Here is a 17,589-nt window from a genome sequence, read left to right as displayed (position 1 = left end):
TGTGCATTAGTAGCGCACTTGCTAGTAGAGTCTTTAATTCCCTTTTTTTAATTTTATTTTTTTCTTTTTTTGTTAAATTTTCTCTCTAATTCCTTAATCCTTATATATTATGTTTTTATTTTTTTTGTTTAAGAAAAAAAACTTAATCATAAAAAAGTTTCCATTTTTTAACAATATTTTTTATTTTTTTATTTTTTATGAATTATTTTTAAATATTTTTAAAAAAATAATCTTAGAAAAAAAAATTTTGAACAAAAAGGCTCGCACCTTTTAACGCCTAGGCATGCATTAGGTGATTAACGCAACGTTGACTACTTTTTTCTAAATCTTGCTACTATGTAAGCAGTTATCTAAAAACATTACCCCTATATGTGCTTAGGCAGCGTCTTTTCCTGCCTTTTAAAATATTAGTATGAGTTGAGTTGGTACATATAACAATTAAAGAATGACATATATATTATTATTTACACATCATATTAAAATGACAAATTAACATTTCTAACTTCACAACGTTACTCAGTATCTTTATTTACTTACTTTTTTTTTTTTTCTTTTGCTTTGCCATTATTCTTTTCAAGCAGTTGCAGATACTCCATTATAAATCTATCTCCGACAATGTCTGCCTCTACCAATAAAAGTTTTCAGTCGTCCTTTTTTCATTTTGGTTTTCTTTTTCTTTTCCTTTTTTTTTTTTTTTCCTTTTTTGAACCTACCATTTGTTTTCTTTTTAATTACCTCCATTGACATACCCACATATCAATCTACTCAAAAATAAATAATAATAATAATAATCCATCAATCAAACCATTAATTCCCTAGCCCAATAAATTAAAGAGTTTCACATGCAGTATTCATGCTCTATTTCTCATGTAGAAATTATTGGGCGTTTCATAATCGCCCTTGAGTTGAATTGATTTAAATTAATAAAAAAAATAAAAACAAAAACCATGGCTCTATTTACAATAACAACCGATTGAAAAAAACCGTTAACGGTGATGAAAGAAGAAAAAAACCAAAAACAAAAAAAACAAAAAAACTGATTTAGATTTTTACAGTGGTAGAGCAAGATGGAAAAAACCCAAAAAAAAAAAAAAGTTAAAGGTAATGAAAGCCGTTAAAGTCTCAAAAACTGATATAGATTTTTAATCAGCTTATAAGTAATGATACACATGGCTCTATTTTATTGGTTATGTGTACCACATCACAGTCCATGAAACACGAGAGAGAGAGAGAGAGAGAGAGAGGTAATGATTCCAAAATGCGTTTGTTGCAGCCTCGTAGGCACAGTATAAGAAACAAGAAACACCTGGGGTTTGGAGTGCGACCAAAAGGGTCGAGATTTAGGTACTACCATCGTTCAATCCGAAACTTAATCACATTTATAAAGCAATAAATATAGATTTATATAGATGAGATTATTGTATTTTAATATGTTTAATTTTAAAGTTTAACTTTTTAAAATTACAATTTAACTCATTGAGTTACAGTTTGTAACAATTTAGTGATTGTTAACAGACCTTCTTTTGTGAGTTATATGTGAGATATCAAACTGCAATTTCTTTGAAAAACAAAGGGTTACCAATTTAAATTGCAAAATTTTAAAATCAGGCATAGTGAAATGAAATTTTTTTAAAAATTTAATGCAATTTATTACTAATTACTTGACCGTCTGCTAAGGTTTAAATCTACAATAGTCAATAATGTCAATATGCAATAAAACTTATAAAATTGTCCTATTGACACGAATAGATCCTTTAAACATTTTTTTTTTGTTTTTTGTTTTTTTTTCCTGCTTCCATCCTTTAAACCTTTTATGTTCCGTAAGAAAATAATAATAATAATTATAAAATAAAAAAACGTGAAACACGAAAGGTAAATTAAATAAGAATTCTTATGGACTGTTGAGGACAGAAAAACTTTGACAAGCGAATATTGCATAAGGAACTGTCCAGAGGAAACTACTTTTTCAATTTTTGTACTCCCTTGATCATTGTCCCCTTTCTTTTTCGGGCACAATCTCTTTACGCAAGTGAACAACAAAAAGCTCTAACTTGTAACTATTCATCCATCCATTAATATTCCGTGAGCAGTAATTCACACACTACTTAAAGCTAGCTCCTGAGAAGGAAAAGTAAATAAAGAATAGAATATTATTTTTTTAGTTAACAAGCAAGGTAAAGAAAATTTCTAAATTTGGAAATTCTGTGCTTTTCAGAGAGCTAAGATCCTTCCATGGTCTAAATGTACCATACTTTTGTTCGATTTCAATAATCTTGAGTTTTTAAGTTCAACTACACTGGCGCTCCATGACAAATGTTTTATGTTTCTTAATTTAATTGCATTGACAAAGAAACTGAGACCAAAAGAAGAAGCTCGATGTGGCCTGTCTAATTATGTTAGCTTATTATAATGAGTAACAGTAAACTAATTTTGTACAAAATCTACTGGTTCAACTTTCCCAAATTCTTTATTCGTATAAATTTGATAAAGTAACCAAGACGATGGATCAAGATGTGGATAAACTGATTATTCCAATGATTAATAATAGTTTCACTTTAATCAAATTAAAAAGGCGCAATGCATATGACAAAGCAAATTTATGGCCTATAAATATAAGTGGAGGTTTAAAGAGCTTGAAAACCGTACTAACTAGCTACTACAACCTTTTAACCTTCATTTTTTTTTTGCTGATCTTTTTATAATTCCCCGGCCTTTCGAATCAAACACCATGGATTCCGGTGACTGGAGCAACCATATGGTGTTACGACCGGACAAAGCCGGTCCTTTGGTCCTCATACGCTTCTTATTGTACAACTACATGGCAGAAGACGCATTCATAGAATGTCCAAAGGGAAAGGAGAATGAAAACCTCAAACGCAAATGGCTTATAGTCCTCTCCCTTATTGGACAAATATTTTTTTTATTGGTTGATAAACCCTTGAAAATCTTTGGAGCTGCCATTGAATGGTTTCTTAACTTTCTCTCCGCTAACCAAAACTTTCGTGGCCTCCTTCTCAATCTTTTACGAGGTTAATCTTTACATTACTAGACTACTGTTTCTCTTATCCAGCTGAGGATACTATGTATTTATATATTTTATTTACATAATGCAAATTATTAATTAATAATGTTATAATTATATATTAAAATTAATTATGTATGTACTTAATTCTCATATGCAGGTAAGTTGGTGAAACCGCATAGAAAATCTGCAACTTATATGACGGTTCTTGGACACCTAGACAAGCGAGTGAAGTTGGATAGGAATTTAAGTCCCGGAGACGACAAGTATAGTAGGGCACTCTGTGCCATGGCTGCTAAAGTAGCCTACGAAAACAAAGCCTTCATTTCAACCACGGTCACAAAAGATTGGGAGGTAATAATTTTTTTTCTTTTCTTTTCTTGTTGTCTTATTTTTTGGGAATAATCTTTCTTTAATAATGAAGTAACTGAAGATATATAGCTTGCTTATTAATGTATTAACACTATGATCAATTAATTTCTACTAATTTTTTCTTTTGAACATACATTAAATTGGAGGAGAGGATTTTCTTCTAATGTTTGACTTAATGGTTATGATCGACATATATATACCCTATAATTAATTTAAAAAATTTTAGATCCGCATGGATCTCCTTACAGTTTAATGATTTATTATTTTTAATTTATAGAAAATAATGCTAAATTTTGTAATTGATAATCAGTGGCGATACAGAAATTTTTTTCTGGAGGGGCACCATTAGACAGTATAATGACACATGCTATTTCATAAATTATGATTTGAATATAAACAAAAATATATGTACAAACATACATGATGCATAATGCAGCATTTATTATTATTATAGTCTAAACTTGCTAAATTAAGTAGCATTAAATCTTTTTTTTTTAATTTCTCAATTTTTCCAGAAAAATTAATTGTAATGCTTTAGCAATGATTTGGCATTTTAAATAAATTCAATACGAAGTCATAATCGAGTGTTTTTTGATTGTGGGGGAACTTATATAACTTTTGGCGTTTGTGCAGATGGATTTTATCCGTTTCTACAAGTTTTTTAATTGTAAGGCACAATTCTTTCAATTAAACAGCAAATTCAATTTAATTTAATTTAATTCATATTCAGAGATATCAATATGTTTTATTTAAGCATTATGTATCTGAAAAAAAAAAAATTACATAAACCTCCTTTTGGCAGTCTCTCAAATGAAGCCTACTACCGAAGCCTACATGTTCATGGACAATAAAAATAAAGACACTGAAGTGGTTGTGGTTGCCTTTAGAGGCACTGAACCTTTCGATGGATATGCATGGAGTACAGACCTTGATATTTCGTGGTATGAATACCCTGGAATGGGAAAAGTCCATGGCGGATTTATGAAAGCTCTAGGGTTACTGGAAAATGGAAGCTGGCCAAAAGAAATCCATCGAAACAAAGAACGAGGATCAGCTTATTACAAAATCAGAAGAAAGCTGAGAAAACTTTTGCTTAACAACAGGAAAAGGAAATTCATAGTGACCGGTCACAGCTTGGGTGGGGCATTGGCAATTTTGTTCATAGCAATTCTGGCATTTCATGATGAGAAATCGTTGCTAAAGAAATTGGAAGGGGTTTATACATTTGGACAACCCAGGGTTGGAGACGAAGATTTCAGTATCTTCATGCAAAATAAAATAAAAGATTTTCATATTAACTATCAAAGAATTGTTTACAGCAGTGATATCGTTCCAAGGGTTCCCTCGGATGATCCAACACTTATGTTCAAACACTTTGGAAACTGTATCTACTACAATAGCCTCTATAAAGCCAAGGTATGTATTTATTTATTTGTTACATTACTCATGATATTATACAATATATATATATATATATATTTTTTTTTCTTTTTTCAAAGTCAAGATTATTATCGTCTGAGAAATTTAAAATTGAAGAGTATTTTATAATCAAATATGTCACATTATTTTATAATTTTTTTTGTTGAAAAGATATACATAATAATAATTTATTTATTTTATATATTGCAGAAACTCGAAGAAGAGCCAAACAAAAATTACTTTAGTCGAAAAATAATGGAGAGAATCAACAAGCACCTGAATTCATTTTTTGAGCTGATAAGAAGCTTCATTATGCCTAACTTACAAGGGCCAGAGTACAGTGAAAATTTGTTGCTAAAAGCATTTAGGGTATGTGGACTCCTATTTCCAGGTGTTGTAGCTCATAATACCTATGATTATGTTAATGCAACCCGATTGGGGGATGTTCTCGCAAATATATAGCAATGGGTAAGTAATTGTGCTATGAGAGATACTATACATGTTGCTCAATCTTTTTAGTTCCTGGCGCTTTCTATCAAATTCGCAAGAGTTTGTTTGTTTTTGGTTCTCCCTTTTTATGGTTCTCTCTCACGAAGAATATGAAAGAGAGTTGGTTTGTTTAAAGAAACAATAATAATAAAGAAAAGAGTTGATTTATTATTATTATTCTTATTTAGCTTATCAAGTTAATGCACTTGTTCGCTGCAAGTGTTAATGTGTGTTAATGTAGAACTTATTAAATTAGAGTTTAATATATTATGAATTCCAACCCTAAGGCATCGAAGTTCCATGTATCAATCTTTCTTTAGATATATATATATATATATATAAATTTATTTATCAAATTTTTATGTAGATTGACGTATATATTTTTAGTTTTAGTAAAAATAATTACATTTAGCAACATTTTTTTTTCAATACTAGAGTTATTGAAATATTTATTAAATGATGTAAACATTGATTTATTTTTTTTATTCACTCACTCATTTAACAATTCATTTAAGTTATATAAATCTGTTAACCAATTATATCTTTAACATGTATCATAGGCTTTTTTGTAAACTAATTATGAGGCCTGTGAGCATTCTTATAAAAGCCTAGAAAATGTCTTTGGTCGTCAATTCTCGTGAAAATTGTACAGGCCAGTTTTTAAATTAAATTAGGATAAATTTCATTTAAGCATTTTTTAGGTTTATCATAATTAAACTTCAATTTCATATTTTTGAAAAATTATCATTAACATTCTTTAATTCTCATTATGATTAGTTTTTATCAATTTTCGCTTGTTAGTTATAATAGTTGGAATGACAATAAGGACAAATGAGGTCAGAGCCCCGGAAGACCTGATTTAGTTGGGTTTGGTATGGGCAACATTAGGTTGGTTCTCGGGTCAGGTTCGAGTTTATAATTTTATACTCTTTTCAAGTTCGAGTCATGGACAAATTGGATTTAGGTTTATCTGACCTATAACCGAATGTTTAAACAAATATGCAATAAGTTTTTATTTTTTTCAAAAAAAGAAAATGTAAAAATATACTTGGGTCAAATCGGATCAAATACAACCCGGTTAATAATAAAATCGAATCAGGTTGTGGTCAGGGTTGATTATTATCGGGTTAGGTTTGGTTTACCCCAACATAGGGGAACCTGCCTTGATTGCTATTTCTATGTTCCAAGTCAAATGGAGGTTAAAAATTAGTATTTTATATTTGAATAACATTGTAAAAATACAAATTTAGTATTTAATTGTCAAAATTAAATAATATAAACTACCAGATGAATTTATTTTTGACAGAGTTAGAAAACTAAAAAAAGAGATAAATAATGATTTTCTAGAATCATAAGATTTAAGTATGATTAAGACATAAAAGAAAGGGTCTATGAAATTTTTTAAATCAAATTACAAAGAAATCTTGAGGGTAATTTGGTAATTTGAAAAGCAAAGAATTTTAGCCAAAAAAAGGGAAAGCCAAGAAATTATTATTACTATTATTATCATTATTTATTTATTGATAAATACAGTTCAATAATTAGTGGAGCATAATCTAATGACAATTTACACACATTCCATATTTGAGATCCTTGATTGAAATAATCTTACTAATAAATTTATATATATGTATATATATAGTTAGACTCTACATATAAGGGAATGTTATTAAAGCCTAATATATATATATATATATACACACAAATAGAGAGAGAGAGAGAGAGAGAGAGAGCTATCCTTTCTTAACCCTATTTGTTTTTCTTTTTAATTACAGAAAAACAAAAGTTACTCTTTTGATTGTTTAAAAACATTTATATTTAGTGCAAGCATCAGGTTAAAAGTAAAAAATTCTCTTTAACATTTATGCCCATAAAAGAAAAAATCTGTAAACCCACAACAAACAAAAAGTAATAAAATGAAACATCAAATTTATATAATTTTACAACAAATAAAACATTATAATTAATTGTAGTCAATTTTGATGGATTTAAATTATTTTTCACTCTTACAGTCTTACGTAAAGAATTATATCGATCTTTTTTTTAAAAAAAAAAATATATTAAAATCGGAGCTCACAACTATGAAATGAAATATATGCAAATTCTTTAATTTTATTAATATTAATAATGTTTCCAATTTTACCCACTTTTAGCTAAACGCCATTCGCATTCCTGATACGAAGGACCAGCGGCTACTTTAACACCGAAAATCGCTCTCATTGGCTTAGCTCTTATAAAAAGGGGGCTATTAGATAAAAGCGTGCCTACAATTACCGAGCGGCCAGAGCGAGCGAAGTAGAGAGAGGGCGCGAGAGAGAGAGAAGAGAGGAGGGGAGAGACCTGCGATTAGGGTTTTGAAAATCCCGGAGATTCCAAAGGTCAGTGAGCGCGTAAATTGGAAAATTTTCTTCTTATTTTTTATCTCTTTTTATACTCTAATCGATTTTTTTGTTTGAGCTTCTTTTTGAATCAAAATTCGCAGTTAGCTTACGGCCAAAAAAAACCAAAAAAAAAAAAAAAGAAAGAAAAATTAAATTGGCGAGAATGGTGAATTTGATTTGGTATTTGACGCTTGTGTGTGAGAAAGAGGTGTGCTTATCATGTGCAGGCTTAGAGTGTGTGAGATTGAGAGAGAGTGTGGTTAGAACGCGAGCGCTGAGAGCTTACAGATTTTTGAGTGTTAGGGTTTCTGCCTCTACGCCTCACGCTTCCCTTGTATCGGGCCTGTTCCAACTCTCTCATGGAGCGAAAGCTCGTGGTTTGTTCCCAACTTTTCGCCAAATTAAATTGAACTTTTTTTTTTTTTTTATTGAGTCCCTCTATTTTTCTTTCTGTCTTCGATGAAATGATGTTATATTTTGCTTAATTATGTGTTTGTAATTGCATTTTAGGTTCTGGGTATTCCATGGGATGTTGATACGGATGGATTGAGAGAATATATGAGCAAATTCGGAGAGTTGGAAGATTGTATTGTCATGAAGGTTGGTTGGCCGCCTTCAAATGTTTAATTTATGTAAATGTTAATGTTATGTCTATGTTTGTCTTGTGCAACATTAATGCTGAAAGGCGTTTTCTTTGTTTTCTTGTTGCTTGGTCGATGGTTTCTTGATGATCATATGATTCAGATCAATTAAATTTGTAATTGTTGACAGATATCACTTTCTTTGTGTATGAGCTAAGAGGAGTTTATGCCTTCTGGAACTCTTTATATTGCATCATTTTCACTAAATTTGTGCTGCTATCGATCAGACTGTTACTTTTCCAGTCATAATTGTTGTTTTCCGAGTTATATTTCTCGTGCTTAAGATTTGTGGATTTATAAATGGCTAGAATGATAAATGTATATTTGGAATCCTATTGGTCATTTACAAACTTCATAGGCCTGGCTGATGGAAGGCTTCTTAATTCCATGCAGGCCTGTACAATAAAATTCTCTTGGCCAAATTAATTTCTTTATGTATTTTTTTGTGTGATCAGTTTTGAAACATCTTTTCTTTTTTTTTTTTACTCCATTTGTTCCATTTTTAGGAGCGGTCAACTGGCAGGTCACGCGGTTTTGGATATGTAACATTTGCATCAGTAGAAGATGCTAAGGTGAGTGCAGATTGATAATTTGGGGTTCGGGTGGTTTATCCTTTAAATATATATTTATATGTATGAGATAAATTTGTCAGTGGATTATTTGTTATGGATTAAATTTGTTTGTGACAGAATGCATTATCTGGTGAGCACTTTCTTGGAAACAGAATGCTGGAAGTTAAAGTGGCTACCCCAAAGGTTTGTTGAATAGTTTTGTACTTCTCTTTTAATTTCTCTCAATTAAATATTATTTATAAAATCATAGCATCTATATCTTTTTGCAGGAGGAGATGAGAGTGCCCGCCAAGAAAGTTACCAGGATTTTTGTGGCAAGGATCCCACAATCAGTGACACAAGCAACTTTTCGAAGGTATTTTGAGTGTGATTTGAAACTGATGACAGGAGTTTCTATGTTTTTTTTTCTTTGTTCTTTTAATAGTATATGACAACATGATGTCCATTCAATCTCTTTTGCAGCCATTTTGAGAAATATGGTGAAATAACAGATTTATACATGCCAAAGGTGCTTTATCTATTCCCTGTTATATTTACATGAGAAATGTGGTTTCATGAATGTACTCATGATACCGAGCAACTGCACCTACCAAAACAAAATTTATTACATTCATTGAAGCATTTTTTAAGGTTAAAAAGACTTGATGTTATATCATTGTTAATTATTTTCAGGATCAAGGCTCTAAAATGCATCGTGGAATTGGGTTTATCACCTTTGCCAATGCAGGTTAGACCCTGAAATATTTTTCAATGGTTTCATTTGTATTGACCATCTTGTTGTTTTTAACTAATTCAAGTTTCTAGCATTTTCTATTTTGGGTGAGCTTTATTAAATGGCAAAATGGTGAGGGAAAAGGCATGTTCTATGAGATAGGGAAGGACAGAAAGGTTATAGAGGTGTTGGTAGTCTCTTAAAACTAGGATCAGATCTGGCCAGCTGTACCAATTAAACTGGTTACTGTACTATCACCAAGTCTGAATAGGGGTTAGGCTGTCATTTTGTTGACCTGTGTTGGTAGTCTGAATAGGTGTTTTGCACATCTTTTCATCTTTTTTTCCAAACCCAAATTTGGTCTTTTTGACTGTCATATTGTTGACCTGTGAGATAGTATCTTGTGTCCTTCAATGATAGCAAAAATTCAAGTGGTGGGATTCAAACCCAACACCATCCTACGCCTCTTACCACTGAGTCACTCTTATCTCTTTGTACCTAGGCCACCACAACAAATATTTACATCTCCTTGTTATTGTGAATTTAAAATGATTAGAGGTATACTTAGATTTTATGCTTTCATTTCTTATGCCTTATGTTTTAATCTTATTTCTTATACAATGAGTTGAAAGTATGCATGCAGAAGAATGGGAGTTGTTCATATGGATCGTTTTTTGATATTTAGATTCATGTTTTTTAGAAAAAAATAAAATAAAAAAATAAAGAAATTTCCATGTTTTCTATGTTTGTAGAATCTGTGGATAGTTTGATGGCTGAAACTCATGAGTTGGGTGGTTCAACTGTGGTTGTTGATCGAGCAACACCCAAGGCAAGTTACAGCACAGTCCACCTTTGTTTTTTTCTTTTTATTCTTTTTTTTTTAAATCTTTATTTCTTTCTTTCAAGCATGGTGTAACTGACCATGCAAACTTCTTTTTCTTTGGGTTACAATTGGATTTATAATGATAAACTTATTGCTTAAAGCTATATTGTATTATCAGGAAGATGACTTTAGGCCAATAGGCAGAATGGCACAGGGTGGATATGGTGCATACAATGCATATATTTCTGCAGCCACTAGATATGCAGCACTCGGTGCTCCTACCTTATATGACCATCCAGGATCAGTTTATGGAAGTAAGTAACCACTGATGGTGTACCCCAATTTATGCTTATGAGGTAGATCCATTGTCAAATTTGTTTTTCCTTTGTTGAATTAGGAGGGGAGTCCAGTAGAGGACTGGGAAAAAAGATTTTTGTTGGCAGGCTTCCTCAGGAGGCAGCCATTGAAGATCTCCGCCAGTATTTTGGTAGATTTGGCCGTATATTAGATGTCTATATTCCTAGGGTAAGATGGTGCTTATCTGCAAAAAAGTTTTACTGTTGATATTATCAATATGATAACCTTCATAATGCAAATGTGTAATGTAGGATCCAAAGAGAACTGGCCACAGAGGTTTTGGTTTTGTTACTTTTGCTGAAGATGGTGTAGCCGACCGTGTATCACGAAGATCTCATGAGATTTGTGGCCAGCAGGTATTAATCTGAACTTATCTTCATCATCAACAATGACATAAAATTACAATTTAGCAACAAAAAAAAGAATAAATGCTTATAGGAGTGCATGCTTAAAATGTAAGAGATTTTTCTCCAATGTATGTGCAACTTGGTGTTTTTCTGTGGCTTCAAGGTTCTTTATCGTTTTGGAATTTTATGATGAGAATTTAGTTACTGTTATTTTAAAAGTTAAAATAACCCTTCTTTTTTTTTTCTTTTTTTTTTTTTTCTTTTTTTTTTTTAAATTGCTAGTGAAGTTTACTAGTTTGTTTTCCTCAAAAGTGTTTTCTTTCCTCTTGAAGTGAAACTCGAATTGTATGTTTTTTTCTGAATGTTAAAAAGTTGTCACTCGGAAGCTGTTATTCTTGTTCAATAATGTATTTAACGGCAAGGATCCAGCTGCACTGATGGAATTGTCTAAAACATTAAAATTCATTATTTTGATCTCCAGGTTGCGATAGATACAGCTACACCACTTGATGATGCTGGTGCAGGTGCAAATTTTATTTTGAATAGTGCAGAATCCTTTGGGGGGTACGGTGGTCCAATGCGCACCTATGGCAGGATGTATGGGAGTCTGGATTTTGATGATGTGAGTATATTTGTATGCTTTCCGACATTATGACCTTTTTTATTGTGTCACCGGTGATGAAAAAGTGGCATTGAGTTCTTTTGTACAACTGTCTCGACAAGAAGAGGCAATTATGAAATTAGCTTTAAAGGCCAAAATTATCTGGTGCTTCGCTATAACTGGTGCCATTGTTGCTTTGCAGTGGGGTTACGGAATGCCCAGTGCGAGACCATCCAGAGCTGATTGGAGGTATAGACCATACTAAGGAGTTGTGGCCTGGAGCACCTCCTTGGGACTGCCATGATATCATTGTAGATGCAACAAAATGTCATTGCAGGTTCTGATAGAATGAACAGAGCAACCCAACTATATTTATGGTTTAGGCAAGCAAAAAAATGGGAGCCTTTTTAATTAAAAAGTTTTTTTTTTTAATATATATAAATAAGATTATAATTTATGTTAACAATATATTCGGACCAAATTTATTTCTGTTTGCATATATAGTGGAGGATGTTTGGCTTGAAATTAAGAACCGTCCCTGGCTTTTCACTTTTTTCAATGCGGTTTCTGGCTAGTTTCTTTTCTTATTATTATAATGCTATTTCTTAGTGAAAATTGAAGAAATGCCGATGTTCGGTTCATTGTTTTAATATGAAAGTTAGTATTTTCATTTTTATACCAAAGTTGTTACAACCATCAACATGTGCGCAAAAACGAGTTCAATTTAAATATATATATATATATATATCCAAAAGCTTAAGGTGAGTATCTCTTTTTTGGTAAAATTAAGGTATCACGTGAAAATGAAAAGCCGTCAAATTTAAGAGGTGTTTGTACTTTTACATGTTAGATAGATATACAGTAAAACTTGAAGGGTTTTCTGAGTAAAATCGATAAAATTTTTATAATATTTATCAAAAATTTTGAATTATCGGTATCAAAGTTTTTGATTTTGATTAAAAAATTTATAATATCTATTAAAATTTCAGAAATTTTTATATAAATTTTTCAAATTTTTATTAAAATTTTAAAAGTATCTATGAAATGTTGTACAAATTTTTTTATCAAAAAAATTTATAAGTATTATTGATAGTTAGTAAATTTTTTTTATCAAATTAACTTTAATGAAATTTTTTTACTTTTTAATTTTTTTTAAATATTAAATAATTTTAATAGGTTCTATTCATTGATAAAATATATATGTATATATTATACATTTTATATAAGATTGATTTATTAGAATCCCATGATTACAAATTAATAATCGATTATATAATAATAAAAACTAATAACATGAAAATACAATATTATTTAAAATTAGTATTGTTAGCATTTAAATTAATAACTTTAAACAAATAAAAATAAAAAGATAATGCAATATATTATATTAAACATAAAGTACAACTATATTTAATACAAAATTCTAACGGTTGATATATTAATAATTACATAAAAAATTATCAATTAATTTATTTTTTAATAATTATTTTTTATATTTCATATCTTAAAATAAAAATGAGAAAGAGATCAATAATTTTTAATTATTTAAGAATCTATAAGTATTGAGATGATATTATAAAATATAATGTAACTGTAATAATTGTTTTATCTTAGTTAATAAATAATTTTATTAAATATATTTTTTTGTATAGATTTATTAATAATAATTATTTATGATCATTATCGATTATTATATATTAAATTGATTAAAAAAATATAATATCTATTCAATATTTTAACAATTTGATAATTGATTGATTAAATAAATTAATCATAAAGTTTCAACAAAATTTTCATTTTTAAATAAATTTCCATTAATTTCTATCATTTTTTATAAATTTTTATCAATATTCGATATTTTTCATTATTTTTATAGAAATTTTCGTATTTTGATCTTTTAATATTTTAATCAATACCCTAATTTTTAACCTTGCTTCCATTAAATGCCCCAAATTCATAAATCCTTATGATTGGTTGGCCTTTTATCTCCGAACCGACTCTATAATTTCTACATTGCATCATCTTCACTTTTTCTATTTAATTTTTACTTCTTTTTTTCCACTATTATCTCTTAGATTGAGCAATTACATTCATTCATATAGGTCCTTTTGAATCAATCGGCTGAACTACTGATAAATTAAGAAAGAGAGAGTAAAACATGAGCACAGCGCCCTTAATTTATATGGAAAATAAACTTTCATTTCTTTTGAAATTTCGTTTTTCTGGATTCTTATTTTGGGTCAGTAAAGTGGATGTCGGAGTAATTTCAAACTGGGATAAGTAGCTACTGTCAATCATTATACAGCAAAAAGTTAAAGAGCTTCCAAATTCCAATCCTCTTACAAAGTTAAAAAAAGACAAACTCAGCTAATGATCTCATTAGTTACAATGAAAAAAGCTTCCAATAAAATTGGAAAACTAAAAACTCCATGTGTTAGCAAGTGTATTGAATAGATTAGCAGGGGACGAGTTTGAAAAAGCATGTCAGAAAGCATGGCAGATAAAGAAACGGCTCAGAGATCCGACCCGCAAGTGCTTAGAGATGGAAAAGTGCTTTCGGGAAGTGTTGGCTACCTGTTGATCCTCCTCGTCACACAATTTGCTTCTCATTTTGCGTGCTTTACTCTGTGCCATTCCCAGCTTGTTTATGATCTTATCCATCGACTCTGATCTCTTCCTTTCCAGTTTCATCTGAAAACAAATATTGCTTTCAAGTTAGCAAACCGCAATTTGCTAATGCATGTATATGGTTGGATGCTAGAAAATATGAAACTAGTATAATTTTCTTATTGTGGGAAATGCATAAAATTAAAACATAATAAAATTTACACATAGCTTAAACTTTTTAACGAAAATGAATGCTTTTCAAGCTTTCCCAATAGATTTCAAAATCCAGACATAACCAAAACAAAATCAAGTAGAAAACAGAGGATTGATATAAATTATTGCTTTAATAAACGAACCTCGAGTTTCCGTATTGATGCTTCAGCTTTTGCCTTCTGTAAGTTTTCCCACGCAGTGATCTTGGCTTCCTCTCTTTGCAATCTGTAGAACAAACCACAAGCTCCTATGAGCATGCTTTTTAGGATTTCAATTAAATACATTTCAAGTACTAATTATCAGACAACAATGAAGAAACAACTCCATCATTCATACTTTGCCATACTTTACCATCCAGAAAAACGATCATTCTGAAACAGAAATTCCAGTTGCTTTTGGGTACCATAGCAGAGTTCTGACCCAGTAATGAAATATTAGCATTTTTTATAGGGAATACCAAAAGACGAAACTAGTAGCACTTAAAGCAATTAAAAAGTGGGTTCTTATCTGGCACTACAGTTTTTTGTCCAAATTCATCTATATGTAACTCCATGAATAAGAATTGAGGCAATTTTCGCATTTATGATTTCCACAATTTTCCCCAGCAAAACATTAAATATTCCTTCAGTATAAATGCACAAGAGAGAAGAATGCTATAGAGTCTGAAACAAAAACATACTTTGAAATGTCCATAGCTGCCTCTGCAATATCAAAAGAAGAAGTACGAACTTGGTCAGGATTTTCATTGAAGTCTTTAACATCTGGTGGACCTTTCTTATTGAATCCCATTCCACGTCTTTTGGACCACCTAATCATAGTGGCCCTTTTGTCAACCTGCACATCTTTGACTTCTGATTTATCAGATTGGTCACTTTGCTGCTCCGCTAGAGAAACAAGTGCCGGAGGAGAGGGAGAGAATGATGACCTTCCTCTGCTCTCCCTGGGGCTCATTTGGGTTGCCATATCTCTCTGTGAGACGGCACGAGGGACCAATGCTTCCTCATCCTTCTCTGGCCTCAAGTTTCCAATCTGCAAAATTTGATCCCCACCATCAAAAAGTTTTAACATAATGAATCTTCAAAAATCTCCAACACAATTAGTCCAATTACACAAATTTAAGGTGCCCATTTTCTCAAAAGTTAAAAATGCTAGCATTTAAGAATCATATCAGGTGCCCATTTTCCCAAAGTTAAAAATGCTAGCATTTAAGAATCATATCAAGTACCCGAAAACAATGACAAAATTTAAGAAAACACATAAAATTATCTCAAACCCATCTCTAAAACACAGAAATTGATTTAGCTTTGTGACATTAGGCAACAATGACTCACTCTTAATTCTGGCAATCCGGGAGGATAAAACTGTGCTGTTCCATCAAAAACACCATCAGCGGCTAAGACTCCTGTTGAAAATGGAGAACCCAGAACGAAATTCCTCAAAATACCACCTTCAAGCGCCGTAATGGCAGGGGAGTGATTCGAGTAATACGAAGGTCCAGGAGGCACAATCGGACCACTTTTGGACTTGGGTCTTCTCTGAGGCAGAGAATTGGAATTCTTGCTGATACCATAACCAGAAATTGGGCTGCAAATCCACCTCTCCGCGTCTTCCCATTTAGAAGGCAAAGTCCTTCCACTGTTAAACGACATCAACGCACCTGAACCGATATGCTTATTACCTCCTCCACTGGTTGTTGTTGGCACGCGTTCTGAGGTCCAACCCTTTTGGCATCCAATGCTGTTTCCACGGTAAATTGGTGCTCCTGGGCTTGAAAATGTACCCAGATCATGGGAACCAGAAGCTTTCTTCATTGTCTGTCTGTCCCTCGCTTCACAAAGGACTTTTAGCTCAGTGTTCACACAGGTTCAGTCTCAGTGAAGCGAGGTTATAACTACACCCATGTGTTTGTTTCTAATTTTTTTCACTGTTGAATGACAGAAAATCTGCTTTTCTCTGATCCAACTGTAGTGGGTTTTTTTCTGCAATAATTTTGGGTTTCGTTTTTGGCGGGTTTGGTCATCCAATATGGGGGAACTTTTGGGCATTTGCAGTTCGGTTGGAATTTTGGACCACTGGGGTTGGCTCGGTGAACTGTTTCTTTGATCGCATTGTGCCAAGACCTTGGATCAAATCTTAAATTTTACATTTTAATTTTCTTGGAAGAGGACGAATTATGAGTTGAGATGATTTGAGCGTTGAGAGCAAAATTACAAGCTGATAGCTACATGTTTTGCTTTCAATCCTTGTCAAACACAGATAGATTTTATTTATTTATTTTTATTTTGTTCAGTAAGATAGTACGGCAGGACATGTTCTATGGACGTCATGAAAATGTTTATTTTATTGGCTGGCTAAGGAATGGGTGATTGGGATTTGGTTGTCGTTGAATTCTAACTATTTGGGTCATGTTCTTATGCCTTGTTCAGTGCACTTGGCTTTTAACTATTAGGAAATTAGTACTGCTGGGTTCACAAATAGTTTCAAAGTTTAAAGAGTATATGATAAATTAGAAATGATAAGGCTATAAAACAGAAATTTTATGTTGAGCGTCGTGAATTACATGTAATCGGTCAATAACGCCAAGTGGATGAAATTGATATAAAAATCAACAAGTTGTAAAGAAAAAATGTGTAATATTTGAGAATTGTGATTAGCCAAAGATTGAAATTTGAAGTTGAAAAAAGGGTTTGTCATAAGGAATTCAGCATATGCGGGATTCGGTGATGGCCTTAAAAGAGGCAGGTATGAACTGGGGACAAGGTTTATAAGCAAGAAGAAGTATACAAGGCAATTCATACACAAGTAAGTATACAGAACATGTAGGAGTTTGATTTTTTTTCTTTTTCTCTTTTTTCTTTTTTCTTTTTTTTTTACATTTTCTTTCCAAATTTAGTTTATGTGACAGTCTCACAGAGGCATTTATTTTTTTGGTGAATTGACTGATGCTTTCCTGAACATTAGCTTTCAACTGTGTCCATAAGTGTTTAAAACGTTATTTTTACTATATGTATATACAGTTTACACCATAACAAA

General features: G+C 31.4%; 3 protein-coding genes across 4 annotated transcripts; 2 read left to right on the top strand and 1 right to left on the bottom strand.

Annotated features, from left to right (window-relative positions):
- The first annotated feature begins 2,655 nt into the window (after positions 1–2,655).
- LOC107424793 (triacylglycerol lipase OBL1) lies at positions 2,656–5,476 on the top strand. The gene is made up of 5 exons (XM_016034653.3): positions 2,656–3,029; positions 3,183–3,376; positions 4,028–4,061; positions 4,197–4,810; positions 5,024–5,476. The coding sequence occupies exons 1-5, from the start codon at positions 2,729–2,731 to the stop codon at positions 5,273–5,275; spliced, it is 1,395 nt and encodes a 464-aa protein (XP_015890139.3). The 5' UTR covers positions 2,656–2,728; the 3' UTR covers positions 5,276–5,476.
- Positions 5,477–7,519: 2,043 nt separating this feature from the next.
- LOC107424774 (heterogeneous nuclear ribonucleoprotein 1) lies at positions 7,520–12,295 on the top strand. Of its 2 annotated transcripts, none has more exons than XM_016034630.3 (14): positions 7,520–7,680; positions 7,911–8,060; positions 8,194–8,283; positions 8,831–8,896; positions 9,014–9,079; positions 9,166–9,251; positions 9,359–9,404; positions 9,569–9,623; positions 10,361–10,437; positions 10,610–10,745; positions 10,829–10,956; positions 11,040–11,144; positions 11,617–11,757; positions 11,939–12,295. In XM_016034630.3, exons 2-14 carry the CDS (start codon positions 8,043–8,045, stop codon positions 11,999–12,001), a joined length of 1,077 nt encoding a protein of 358 aa, XP_015890116.2. In that variant the 5' UTR covers positions 7,520–7,680; positions 7,911–8,042; the 3' UTR covers positions 12,002–12,295. The 2 variants fall into 2 exon arrangements, with proteins under 2 accessions (XP_015890116.2, XP_060675166.1); XM_060819183.1 differs by having other exon boundaries at positions 10,361–10,441; positions 10,614–10,745.
- Positions 12,296–13,997: 1,702 nt separating this feature from the next.
- Positions 13,998–16,702, bottom strand: LOC107424786 (uncharacterized). Its single transcript, XM_016034646.4, has 4 exons — positions 15,888–16,702; positions 15,236–15,585; positions 14,700–14,781; positions 13,998–14,427 (listed from the first exon to the last, which is right to left on the bottom strand). The coding sequence occupies exons 1-4, from the start codon at positions 16,365–16,367 to the stop codon at positions 14,221–14,223; spliced, it is 1,119 nt and encodes a 372-aa protein (XP_015890132.2). The 5' UTR covers positions 16,368–16,702; the 3' UTR covers positions 13,998–14,220.
- Positions 16,703–17,589: the final 887 nt, after the last annotated feature.

This window comes from Ziziphus jujuba, chromosome 7 (genome assembly GCF_031755915.1).
Source record: "Ziziphus jujuba cultivar Dongzao chromosome 7, ASM3175591v1".
In the NCBI taxonomy this organism is placed as follows: domain Eukaryota; kingdom Viridiplantae; phylum Streptophyta; class Magnoliopsida; order Rosales; family Rhamnaceae; genus Ziziphus; species Ziziphus jujuba.
This window is presented reverse-complemented; position numbering and strand designations above follow the sequence as displayed.